This window comes from Semicossyphus pulcher, unplaced genomic scaffold (genome assembly GCF_022749685.1).
Source record: "Semicossyphus pulcher isolate SPU_LCO1_2020_fin unplaced genomic scaffold, fSemPul1.0.p SCAF_22, whole genome shotgun sequence".
Taxonomy (NCBI): domain Eukaryota; kingdom Metazoa; phylum Chordata; class Actinopteri; order Labriformes; family Labridae; genus Semicossyphus; species Semicossyphus pulcher.
This window is the reverse complement of record NW_027211696.1, coordinates 11,657,777-11,670,283: the sequence shown is the minus strand read 5'-3', so window position 1 is coordinate 11,670,283 and position 12,507 is coordinate 11,657,777. Positions and strand designations below refer to the sequence as shown.

At 44.7% G+C, this 12,507-nt stretch overlaps 1 protein-coding gene across 1 annotated transcript in view; it reads left to right on the top strand.

Moving 5' to 3' along the window:
- Window positions 1-11,986, top strand: part of ptpn13 (protein tyrosine phosphatase non-receptor type 13) — a 55,081-nt gene extending 43,095 nt beyond the window's left edge. Inside the window, exons 26-49 of the mRNA XM_069673027.1 lie at window positions 76-169; window positions 278-363; window positions 1,348-1,516; window positions 3,084-3,298; window positions 3,385-3,483; window positions 3,568-3,944; window positions 4,043-4,202; window positions 4,301-4,456; window positions 5,346-5,517; window positions 5,639-5,849; window positions 5,971-6,056; window positions 6,149-6,210; window positions 6,320-6,475; window positions 7,616-7,781; window positions 7,927-8,016; window positions 8,118-8,224; window positions 8,321-8,376; window positions 8,468-8,565; window positions 9,316-9,464; window positions 9,542-9,632; window positions 9,710-10,047; window positions 10,893-11,108; window positions 11,222-11,284; window positions 11,373-11,986. Of these exons, the coding sequence (XP_069529128.1) occupies window positions 76-169; window positions 278-363; window positions 1,348-1,516; window positions 3,084-3,298; window positions 3,385-3,483; window positions 3,568-3,944; window positions 4,043-4,202; window positions 4,301-4,456; window positions 5,346-5,517; window positions 5,639-5,849; window positions 5,971-6,056; window positions 6,149-6,210; window positions 6,320-6,475; window positions 7,616-7,781; window positions 7,927-8,016; window positions 8,118-8,224; window positions 8,321-8,376; window positions 8,468-8,565; window positions 9,316-9,464; window positions 9,542-9,632; window positions 9,710-10,047; window positions 10,893-11,108; window positions 11,222-11,284; window positions 11,373-11,450 (3,495 nt within the window). The 3' untranslated portion in view covers window positions 11,451-11,986. The remainder of the gene's footprint in view (window positions 1-75; window positions 170-277; window positions 364-1,347; window positions 1,517-3,083; window positions 3,299-3,384; window positions 3,484-3,567; window positions 3,945-4,042; window positions 4,203-4,300; window positions 4,457-5,345; window positions 5,518-5,638; window positions 5,850-5,970; window positions 6,057-6,148; window positions 6,211-6,319; window positions 6,476-7,615; window positions 7,782-7,926; window positions 8,017-8,117; window positions 8,225-8,320; window positions 8,377-8,467; window positions 8,566-9,315; window positions 9,465-9,541; window positions 9,633-9,709; window positions 10,048-10,892; window positions 11,109-11,221; window positions 11,285-11,372) is intronic.
- Window positions 11,987-12,507: the final 521 nt, after the last annotated feature.

Below are 12,507 nucleotides of genomic sequence, written 5' to 3'. Positions count from 1 at the left end.
CAACCCCCACTGAAAATACATAATTAAGTGTTTTGTCGTTGACTGATGAGACTAAGAGGTGTGTTCTTTTCTCAGGGTGGCGTCAACACGACTGTTCGACACGGAGGCATCTACGTCAAAGCCATCATCCCCAAAGGAGCTGCTGAGCTTGATGGAAGGATACAGAAAGGTAACGGCCTTAGCGGTGATGTTACAGATAATGGAACAGTGAAGAGTGTTCACCTTCTTCTATTAAGACTCAGTATTTTACGCCTTTAACTGCACTGTCTCTCTTAAGGTGATCGTGTGGTGGCCGTCAATGGAAAAAGTCTGGACGGAGCCACTCATCAGCAAGCAGTGGAGGCGCTCCGAGACACCGGGCAGGTGAGGGATGACATAAAGCATGAGCAGCCTGCTGCTAAGCTTTTTAACTGATACCGGCTGAACACCAGAGGTGTAAAGAGCACCTTAATTACCTTCAAGTTACTTAGTTACTTTCCCACCCAATTGATTATTCTAAGAAACAAATGTTGCCATGGTAACCTTACACACGCATCCTATGCAAATAAAACAAAACTTCATTTTGGTGTCAAAATGACGAGAGATGGACCTTTTGTCGAAGAGTAAGACCCTTTGTTTAACCAGAAACAGCAGCTCTCTTCATAGCTACCAGACTCCATTTACAAAAACAGTGATTTTACCTCACAGAACACAGGAGTTGCTGATGGTCTACCGCTGCCTCGATCGGTTTGTTTGTGTTGTTGTGTAGTGTTTTAATGGGTTATGATGTGTAACGAGGCAGCGGTAGACCACCAAGTCCCGTATTCTGCGAGGTAAAATTACTGTTTTTGTTAATGGAGCCTGGTGGCTTTGAAGAGAGCGATCTATCGGCTGTTTCTGGTTAAACAAAAAACATCCTTCAGTCTGTCAAAGGTGGCGTTTCCTCTGAACTCTCTCCTGTCCCATTCATGGTTCACTAACGTTATGCGTCGGGCCCGGGTAGTTGCAGCCCAGATTTCCTTCTTCGTTTCGGACTCAGTGAAAATCAACCGGCACCGCTGTTTTGATGCGATGCATGACGCTTTGATCTCATTAGCCTGTTTTTGATGCGATGCATTTGATTGGTTTCTGGTCCAAGTCAGTTATTCTTTCTAGCTCGCAATATCTGTGGATAAGTATTTTACTCAGTAACGGATGGATGTACAAATGTAGGGAATCACTTCATTTAAAACATACTTAAGTAAAAGTAAAATCACTGACTTGGACTACACGAAAAAGCTTCTCAGTGACAATAACGTGAGTACTTGTAATTCGTTACTTCCACCTCTGCTGAACTCTAACTCTATGTAAATCGATGTTCTCTCTCAGACGGTGCACTTGTTGCTGGAGAAGGGTCACCCGCCTGCAGACAGCATCCACGCTCCCCTCACACCTCAGCGCACTCCACCCGGTTCTGTCAGCATCCGACACCAGAACAGCAGCATCGAGCCGCTGCTGGAGGTCAAAGAAAGACCGGAGTACAGCTTTATGACAGAAGGTGAGGCAACAATGTAGGACACAACAACGGCTTCTCATGCTGCAAGGTTTTGTGGGTCTTTAAGTGGCCCAAACTAACCAAAGGTAGCTCGTTTAACCGCACTGTGATGCACCTGTTTTCAGGTCAGTTCATGTGAGTCCACAAGGACGGTAATGAAAGTAAGCAGGGAAACACTCTGATCGTTATCTTTGACAGGATATCACTGAGACGCTGTCCTATCTAATGAAGTTACTGCTGTTGGTAATCTCATTTAAAAGAAAATTAGGATCTGTATACAAGCCATTAGCTGCAAACTGCTGCCTATTTAGGGCTCAGTGGCTGGTTTGGACGGTGCTTTCAAATAACTAGAAAATGCCTTAGGGCGTCTTCACAAGCACAGCATTCAGTCCGTTTTAATCAAACTCGGGTGCAGTTTAACCCCTGGTGCGGTTTGGTTGGGCAGTTGTGAAAGCGTATCCTGGTGCGGGCCAAAACAGCCAGTCCGAGACCGCTTGAAGAGGTGGTCTCCAAGCGAACCTTGGTGCAGTTTGATTGCAGTGAGAACATAAACGGACTTAAAGCAGGACCTAATACAGGAAGCAAATCAAAGCACTTTGCATTGTGGGTTGTTATGGATGCTTACACTTGCAGAGACAGAGTGATGAAGAAATATGGTAAATGGTAAATGGACTGTACTTAAATAGCGCTTTTCTAGTCTTTGCGACCACTCAAAGCTGCTTTTACACTACATATCACATTCACCCATTCACACACTGATGGCAGAGGCTGCTACCTAAAGTGCCCAACTGTCAATCAGATATCACATTCATACCCGTTGGCTATGCCACCGGGAGCAATTTGGGGTTCAGTGTCTTGCCCAAGGACGCTTCGACATGTAGCCTGACGGAGCTGGGGATCGAACCTCTGACCCTCCGATTGAAAGACGACCGACTCTACCACTGAGCCACAGCCGCCCCGAAATATGGGCCGACCAAACAATTTCACAAATGCTTGTGGAAACGCACAAAAAACACGGAGGTGTTCAAAGTGTTCACTAAAACACTAAAGGAGAGTGGAACTGATCGAGCTGTGGAATGATGTCGGTTTAAAGTAAAGATACTCTGACAACAGAACATTCAAGTCCACGATCATGTTGAGTGTGATTAAGGAGTGCACAGTTTAAATTCACGTTTAAATTCAGACCAATCAGAGAGCAGTCTCCTCGTGTATCAAAGTTTTTGGTCCGCTGGTAAAAACTGCTTTGTGAACACAAACCAAACTCAAGGCAAAATGCAACATTGTAACAGTTTGGTCTTTGATTCGGACCAAACAAACAGACTTTAGGTGTGAATGCGCCCTTAAACTACCTCTACAGGCTAAGGCTTCTATTGTACATAGAACAATTGTATTAAGATGAACAAAAATATGAACCTGTCCTTTAATCAGCCAAATAATTGCACAAGTAACTGAAATTAAATATATGGATTCAAAACCACAAATAATATAAAACTACTTTATCTCAGGACTAACACGTCTAACTTCTCTGGCTAATGACGCTCACCGTACCTGAATGTCTTCATCCCCACAGATAACGTGTTCGACGTGTGCCTGCTGAAGAACACCTCAGGGCTCGGCTTCAGTTTCAGTCGGGAGGAAAACATCCCGGACGAACCCCACGGCTCCAGCATGGTGCGGGTCAAAAAGCTGTTTCCTGGCCAACCAGCTGCAGAGAGCGGCCGCATCAACGTGGGCGACGTCATCATGCGGGTCAATCAAACCCCCCTCAAAGGACTCTCGCAACATGTTAGTAGAAATTTCGCGTTATATACATGCTAAGGAAGTTGGAAGACAATGTTTGATTGCATGTTTTTTTCCTTACACTCACGTAGGAGGTGATATCAGCCTTGCGAGGAACCGGGCAGGAGGTGACGTTGCTCCTCTGCAGACCTGAACATGGGGTTCTTCCTGAAATGGACTCTTCAGCTTTGGTAAGTCAGTGTCACTCACTTCTTGGTGGAAATTTTAAGTTACTATAATTTATGGAAACTTAATTTTAATATATTTCTTTCAAGACGCCGATGCCATCACCTCGGAAGGAGCCGCTGACCCAGGCCGAGCCCACCCTGAGCTACGACAGGCCAAACTCTCCTTCAGATGCGCAAGGCAAGATGATCCAGGGCGCCGTGGAGGATGCTCTGGAGCGGCTGCGGCTCAAAACCCCCGGCCGACACAACAGCTACAGCGACAGCACGGACGGGGACGAGGAGGTAGAGGAGGCATTCAGCCCGAGCAATGTGGAGCAGAGCAAGCAGATGTGGGAGCGGAGCGTGTACCACACCCCCAGCACCGGCCTGGGACGCTACGACAGCACGGGTCAGCTGGACGACAGCGCGCACTCGGCCTTCTACTCCCCAAACCTGTCAATGACGAGATCTGACCTCAGCAAGAGGTACCCGATCAAGAAGTACAAATAAAGATCCGATCATACACATTAATTGTATTCTCTGATATGTTATATCATTTTGTATCTGTGTTTGTGTTTGACAGGGGTCCTTCATCCCCTGTGACGGCTGATTTAGAGTCATCCCCCCAGCCTATGGTGTCCTCCCCTACTGCCCCAAGCCCAGACCCCCTGCCTCCTCCACTGCCTCTTCCCCTAAACCTCACTTTGTCCAGCAATGGACAGGACATTGAAGAATTTGTCCCGGTAAGGAAATTAGGAAGGAAAGCTCTCCATATAGAAATCTAAAAATGCCCAAAGTGTTCCAAACAATTCCTGTAATTAAAAAATGTTTTTGTTGTTAGGATGTTGAGATGAAGGTCTCCTTGGTGAAGTCAGAAAAAGGCAGCCTGGGTTTCACCCTCACCAAAGGCAACGATCACGGGTGTTACATCCACGACATCGTCCAGGATCCAGCCAAAGGAGACGGACGGCTCAGGCCCGGGGACAGAATGATTATGGTACGAATTCTTCCCTAATCCCTTTAAGCCCCTGGTCAAAAACCTGGTTACAATCGGCATTCAGACCCGGGTCAAATGACTGCAGTAGGCCCTGGTAATTATCGCCTCGGCTCCGATCGCCAATGATGGGGACACACGACCCAGGTCGACACGCTAATCTCCGCCTCTTTTCCGGCGCGATGCTGTGACGTGCATTGAAGTTCCAGCCGGAAACTTGAAGTTTGTCGGTGTCGCAGTAGAAAAGAGACCGACAGGAGTATACTCCACTGGCAATGGGAAAAGAGACAATCGGCATTTATTAGCGGGTCTTCACGGGTCTGAAAAACCTGTGTCGATGCACTAATTTTGGTGGGAAAGGGGTATTATTCTTGTCACAGCCTGCAGCATGTTTCAGGCTGTGTTGTTGTGCATTAATACTACCCAAATATAGATTGTTCTAAAATGTGTCTCAAGAAATAGTTTGCATCTAAAGCAATTGTCAATAGTTGCCAATAGTTAAATAACGAGATCAACGGCCCTCATGTCAGCACATGAGCTATGGAGCTAGAGCCAGGGGTTAGCTTAAAGACTAAGCAGAATGAACCAGTAAGGATCTGTCTAAAGTAAAGTGTTTGGATTCAACAAAAATGTGTTAATCGGACAACAAAAGAGACGATTGGCATATTTGTTTTTACTTTGAGCAGAGCCACGCGAACTATTTCCCTCTGAGTCCCGTCCTTATGGGAGAGTAAACCAATCGCCTGCAGGCTCTTCAGCACACAATATGCACATGAGCGGTATCGACCTTCTCTTCAACTCCCAACAAGAAAGAATAAAAGCAGGTTTACCAAAATAGGCAAGCCTTTCACTGGAGTTCATAATGTCAGAATCTTTAACTTCTCATCTCCAGGTGAACAACACAGATGTGAGCAATATGGGCCACACCGAGGTGGTCAATCTTGTGCGTGCAGCCCCCCGTGTGGTCGACTTGGTCGTGGGGAGGGTCCTGGAGCCTCCTAAGCCCCCAATCGAAGCCCACCTACTACCTGACATTTGCTTTAAGGGCAGTGAAGATCCTCTCGGTAAGAAACAGCCTTCACTCATCAACATATAACACACCATGCACATCTGAAATTCAGCCACTGTGTGTCCTGACTCCAGTGTCCGGTGTCTAAATAGTTTTACTGCTTGTTCTTTCCCCAGGTTTGGAGCTGGATGGAGGCAGCGACAGTGTTTACAGTGTCCTATTTGTGAAAGACATTGTGCCAGGTTCATTAGCCTCTGAGGAAGGCAGCCTGAGACCACTCGATCTAATCCACTACATCAACGGTGCTCCCACCCAGGACCTGACTCTCAGTGAGAGCACCAGACTGTTGGAGCTCTCTCTCGACGACCTCGCTATCAAGGCAACAAGGTAGCTACACAGAGGAAGTGTGTTTTTCTTGCAAATTCAGTGTCGTTTTTTATGTGGATGTTATTTTCAGCCCGAGATATTGTTGTTTTAGTTTTGTTTCTTCTTGTTCTGCGGCTCATAGGGATGGAAAGCCGGTGTCTCCCGAGCAGAAAAGTGTCTCTTTCCTTAACAACAACATCAGCCCCAACGTTTCATCCAGCATCAATGGTGTGTTTCAGATCTTTAAAGTGTCACCTGTTAACATTTTCATTGCGTCTGTTATTTTGCATATAACCTCAACATCTGTTTTGCTATTTAAGGGTTTCTTAAAGAAGAAGATCCGAGAGATACAGAGTGTCTTGCAGCACTTTGTCCCATAGAGGTACATTACATTTTGTTGACTATTGCCATCAAACTTATGTTACTACTTTGCCACCGAACAAAAGTTTAGAGTCCCAGATTAAAGGTGTTAACTTTTGTTTATTATGCAGGAGGACATCATACAGCTGGATCTGGAGAAGCCGCACTCAGGAGGTCTGGGTTTCTCTGTGATCGGAGGGGAAAGGGGGATCTTTGTTAAGTCCATCACACCAGGAGGGATAGCAGAGTCGTCAGGGAAACTGCAAGTGGGAGACAGGCTGCTGAAAGTGAGTGATGTTTGACATCTGCTGCTCAGAATTTAAGCTAAATTTCAGCTGTATTTTTAAAAAGCATAATGCTTATTTAGGCTTTTCTGTCATTGTTTTCAGTGAGAGGGACGCTTTTTGTGCGCTGCTTTTGCGTTGCAGAGCTTTCAAGGAAACGCCTCGAGTTGAAAAAGCTTCAACTCAAAGCAGAAAAGCGGCCGACGTCATTGGCGTTTTTTCTGATTGTCCAATCGGATGAAAGGAGAGGCGGGCCTTCTGTCAGTTTACAGTATAACGGTTAGGTTAATGACAGCTAATGATTCAGTCGTTGCCTTAAAAACAGTAGGAAAAAAAGGCGCAGCAAGCTGCTCTTTTTTTAACCGTAGGCATCAACAAAAAAGGCAGTGCAGTGCACCTCACGTTTTACAGCCTGCAAAATGCACTCTGTCTGATCGGGCCCTTATTCTTCCAATTTCTAATAAATGCATTTAAAGGGCCAGTGCGCCGATTTTCAACCTCAGTCCTATCAAGCTATTATGGGGAACTATATGGTAGGAAAAAAATGCAATTTGGCTCTGTGCCTTTGGAGGAAGCTATCTGATTCTCCATTGGGCCCTTTAAAACCTCCACCACACTACGTAAAACGCGTCATCAGGCGGAGGCCAGGGAGCTTGCTAAACTACACTTCCTCAATCTAGGACGTCAGCCTCCGATGTCATGTCTCGTTCAAAATCAGATTTTTTAGACGATCCACCGGTATATTCTCGTTGTATGTCGGATTCTGTCCCGCTCTGAGCCATTGCCTAGTATTTCACTCCAGCGTCTCTCGCTGGGCCGTTCCTTTCAGAGGGAGTGGCGCAATGCACGCTGGGTGTTGTAGGAATGTAGAATGGGCGAAACCACGAGCTTTCTCCACAGCTATGGCGCCAGTTTCAGATATTATTGCTTCTATCGATTACAGAGAACACCAGCTTTGACTGACAGTGGCTTTTTCCAATAGCTCCTTTAACTGCTGGCCCCTGCATACACACTATGAACATTTCCGGACCCTACATGTATTAAACACTGTGAATTACTTTCTCTGGCTGGTCTGACACAACATAATACACAACCCTGTTTTTATTAAGTGTATGAGTTATGTCTATCTGTCTTTATTTGCAGGTGAATGAAGATCTGATGACAGGTGTGTCCCACACCAAGGCTGTCACCACCATCCGTAAAGCGAAAGAGCTGGTACATATTGTAGTGTCAAGACCCCCAGACCAGAATCCAAGCACATACCTGGCCTACCTGCCCATCAACTCCGACAAGTGCAATGGAAATGCAGGTACAAGCAGAGACCTAAAACATGCTTAAACACATTTAGTTAATTATTTAAAACTTCATTTTACTTTAAAATGCAATAATATTAATAATAGTTCCTTAATAATGTAACCTTTCTCTCGGCACCTCTCTCCTTCATCTTCCTTCAGATCTGAGTGAGGACAGTGGGGTGAAGACTAAGCTGTTGGCTTCCCAAGATGAGCGGAAATCTGGCGGCTTCCCTCTCATACCACCAATAGGTAATAACACACAGGCATAGAAAATGTACTGAATATTTTGTGAGTAACTTGTAAACACAACTCTAATCTTCATAAACTTGACGACGTCTCATGTTGCACAGACTATGAAGATGATCCAGATGAACGGAAAGGAGAGACGGAGCACAGCGCAGAGCTTTCAGAGGACACAGACTGTGATGGCTCCTCTTTACCTGAAGACTCCCCTGAGGTACAAATCCTGTTCATTAGGCTTGATGAAATATTTCACGATGAGCTCCTTTAATCTGATATTTCTGTCTGTTTCATCCATGATTATTTGTAACAGAGTTCCCGGAAAGTGGAATGGCCTGAGGAGAGTGTTGACGATCCAAGGAACAAAAAGTAAGATTCGGCTTTTTTTGATCCAAACATGTCCCGATACGAATATCTGTCCTCCTCACCTGTTGATATTTTGTGTTTTTCATATCAACAGCTATCTGCAGATGAGTGCCGGACAGCCAGAGGAAGATGAAATCACATGGGGCAGCGATGAGCTTCCTATTGAAAACATGAACTCTAAATCAAGAGATGGTAAAGCTGACCTTTTCCCCAGCTTTGAAATTTTTACTCTTAAAAAAGTTAATATTACTCTACTGGAAACATGATACATACATTTGATTTTCAACTTCAGTCCTATCATGCTATCATGGGGAGCTAATGCTAATATGGTAGAAAAAAAATGCAATTTCGCTCTTTGCCTTTGGAGGACGCTATCCTCTTCTCCAATGGGCCCTGGAAAACCTCCACCAGACTACGTAAAACGTGTCATCTAGCGGAGGCCAGGGAGCTCGCTAAACTACACTTCCTCAATCTAGGACGCCTGCCTCCGATGTCATGTCTCGTTCAAAATCGTCAGGTTTGAAATGTAGACCTGAAGATTTTTTAGACGATCCACCGGTGTATTCTCGTCGTATTTCAGATTCTGTACCGCTCTGAGATCACTCCAGCGTCTCTCACTGGGCCGTTCCTTTCAGAGGGAGGGGCGCAATGCACGCTGGGTGTTGTAGGAATGTAGAATGGGCGAAACCACGAGCTGTTTGTACAACTTTCTCTACAGCTATGGCGCCAGTTTCAAATATTATTGCTTCTATTGATTACAGAGAACACCAGCTTTGACTGACAGTGGCTTTTTCCAGGGGAGAACTGCTCCTTTAATATTTTACCATCTTAGTTAGTGAGTGCAGTGAGATTGGAGTCTAACCAGACCACACATTTTTGGACCATCACTTTTTTAATTTCGAATGATGTTTATGCTTTTTAACTACTCCTGTCTTCCCCCAGACGAACCAATCATCACAGAGGATGAGCTGACCTCGTTACCCCTCGTCAAAGTGGTCCCTGATGGCCAGTACACAGGACCAAAGCTCAACACTGTGGTCCGCATGATGAGGGGGCTTCTTGAGCAGAAAGTCCCGCTGCAGGAGTTTGAGGTAAGAATCCGTTTTGTATTTCAGCGCCTGTGAATTAATTAATTTAGATTTTTAAGAACATCTGGTTTTACCTCCAGAATCTTCAGAACCTGCAGCCCCTGGACGACTGCCTAATCGGTCAGACGAGGGAAAACAAGAAGAAGAATCGCTACAAGAATATCGTCCCCTGTAAGAAAAGTCACAGCTTCATGTATGATGCTTTAATCAAAGTTGATTATCTTTATAAATATGTATATCTCTTCTAGTTGACACAACTCGAGTCATGCTGGGCAAAGACGGGGGCTACATCAATGCCAACTTCATCAAGATGCCGGTGAAGGATGAGAGCTACATGTACATCGCCTGTCAGGGTCCCTTACCCACAACTCTGGGCGACTTTTGGCAAATGGTGTGGGAGCAGAAGTCTAATGTGATCGCCATGATGACGCAGGAAGTAGAAGGCGGGAAAGTGAAATGTCAGAGGTACTGGCCGGACACGCCGAGGACGGCAGAGATGGTGGACGACAGGTTACAGATCACGCTGATCAAAGACCAATACCTCGACAACTTTGTCATCAGACTCATCGAGGTCAAAGACGTCGAGGTTAGTTTATATACTCATTTTAACAAACACTACTCATTGACACTTTAAAGGAAGAATATGTTATATATTTACTGCAATTTGTCATAAAATGCCCCTGATATGTCATCAGGGATTAAGGAAACATGGTAAGTTGAAATACTGGCTCTGACAACAATGCTGCAGCCAGTATATTCTACTTTGAAATTTCCCTCCCGATGCCGAACGTCTGTGTGTGTTTTGGCCTGCGTGATCCCGCCCACTGCCCATTTCGTCACCCCGGGTTGCCAGATATGAAACAGATCAGCGCACAGGACTCGTTGCTTGTCGTTGTCAAAGCGCACGCCTTGCGCTCGACTAGGTTCAGTGTCCTAAACCTGGCAACCTGCGTGAGCTTTGTGTTGTACTAGAAGCTCAGCTCGGTTTGGGAATAGCTGAGTGAGTGAGTGAGTGAGTGAGTGGGTGGTGGAGCAAGTGAGTGAGAGAGACAGGAAGTGAGTGCGTGCGCATGAGAGTGAACGGGATCGGAGCGGATCAGCGGAGTGTTATCGGTAACTGAAAATAACACAACGACTGTACAGTAAGGCTGTGTGTGTAATAAAGCCGTGCTCCCACGTCTTGCTTCCTGCTCGCTGCTGTGTGTGTAAAGTGACGGGTATAAGCCCCGAAGCTGCAGCTAGCCTTGGGGCAGACCGATAAGTCTCCCCTGTGCTTTCCAACCACAGTCGGAACGCTAAAGCAGGAAAGGCTAACATTCGATTCGATTCAATAACATTCATTTGAATTTGGACTGAAGGACCCTTTTTAGACGCTAGCTGTCATATATGTGACATATTGATCCTTTAATATAAGAATTGTTCTCTTAACAGTCCAATGAAGTCCAGTACGTGACTCATCTGAACTACACGGGATGGCCGGACCACGGGACGCCCGCACAACCCGAGCAGCTGCTCACTTTTATTTCCTACATGAGGCACGTTCATCGATCAGGGCCCATCATCACACACTGCAGCGCGGGCATCGGCCGATCAGGGACCCTCATCTGTATAGACGTGGTCCTGGGTCTCATCAGTAAAGACGCCGATGTAAGTGGATAATCTTTATCTTGTTTTTCTTATTCAGTATATTTTAGTTTATCTTATTTATTCTTCTGTTAGTTCAGTTTGATCACAAACTAATAAAGATTTTTGTTTTGTAGTTTGATATTTCAGATGTCGTAAGGAACATGAGACTTCAGAGACAAGGAATGGTACAGACAGAGGTGAGTTTAATGTTTGCTGCTGGTATCCTAGCTCTATACCTCCTTTTTTTCACACTTTCTAACCCATTCTCTCGTCTTTTTTTTTCAGGACCAATATATTTTCTGCTATCAAGTGATCCTCTACGTCCTCCGATGCCTTCAAGCTGAAGAAAACATCTCCGGATAGTAGAAACCTCATATCACCGCCACGTAGACTCTGGGTGACTGTTTCACAAGTGCAAAACAAAAACGGGGGGAGAGCTGACACAGGCAGACATTGCCAAATTACACTACATGTTTTTAAAATGCCTTAAAATATTCAGTTCCTCGAGAGTAAATCCTTTTAAAGAAGTCTATATTTTTATGTTTGCTTTTTCAGTTCTCTCTCTTTGGCTGCTACTCCCTTTCAATGCATTTATGAGAACTGCTGATTGTATTTCTTATCGTCACCTACAGGAGAACACTCGCTGGGTTTTTCCCCACATTCTTGGATATTTTAAAATAATTATGAAAGTGATCAATGACTTCATATTTTATGTGGAACAAAATTGTACTTGTGTATTTTGAATCCTATTTTGATGCTGGACCATGCCTTGACAGAATACTATGTCAGTATTTGCTTTGTAAATCTATTATACAGTAATTGCTTACTGCCTGAGGTAAATGATGAAATTAAAAGTGTACATATTCATCTCCTGAAGATTAAACTGGATACATTTTAAATGTGATGTAGAGAAAAGTTTCTTTTCTTTTTTTTAAATAAGGATCAAATAGTTCCATGTCTTTTATGTGCATACTGCCTTTCCTGTTAGAATCACAGCCACAACATTCCAATTTGTAGTTGTACAAACATTAAACTAGTACTTTTCAGAGCTTGAAAAACTACTGAAGAGTATGATTGGGAGAAGATAAAATGCTTCACGTGTTTAAACACAATAGCCCTGAATGAATGTCCACCCCTGAGCCATCTGATGGAACAGTGTCTGCACTGCAGAAAGCAGGTAAGGTTGTCATATACCAGTTTCACCACCATGTGGTGCTAAAAGTCTTTAACATATCACTGTACAATTAATATTGGTCATTTGTCCAAAAATCTGTCATGACAGTTCTGGCCTGTACCTGCCGTTCAGTTGACCATTTAAGCAAAATAAAGCTTATATTGCTCAATATCTTAGGCAGTTTTATTTTGCATGCCTGTTTACCTTTTCAATACCTTGTCAGAGCAGTGTGCAGTGTATTGCAGC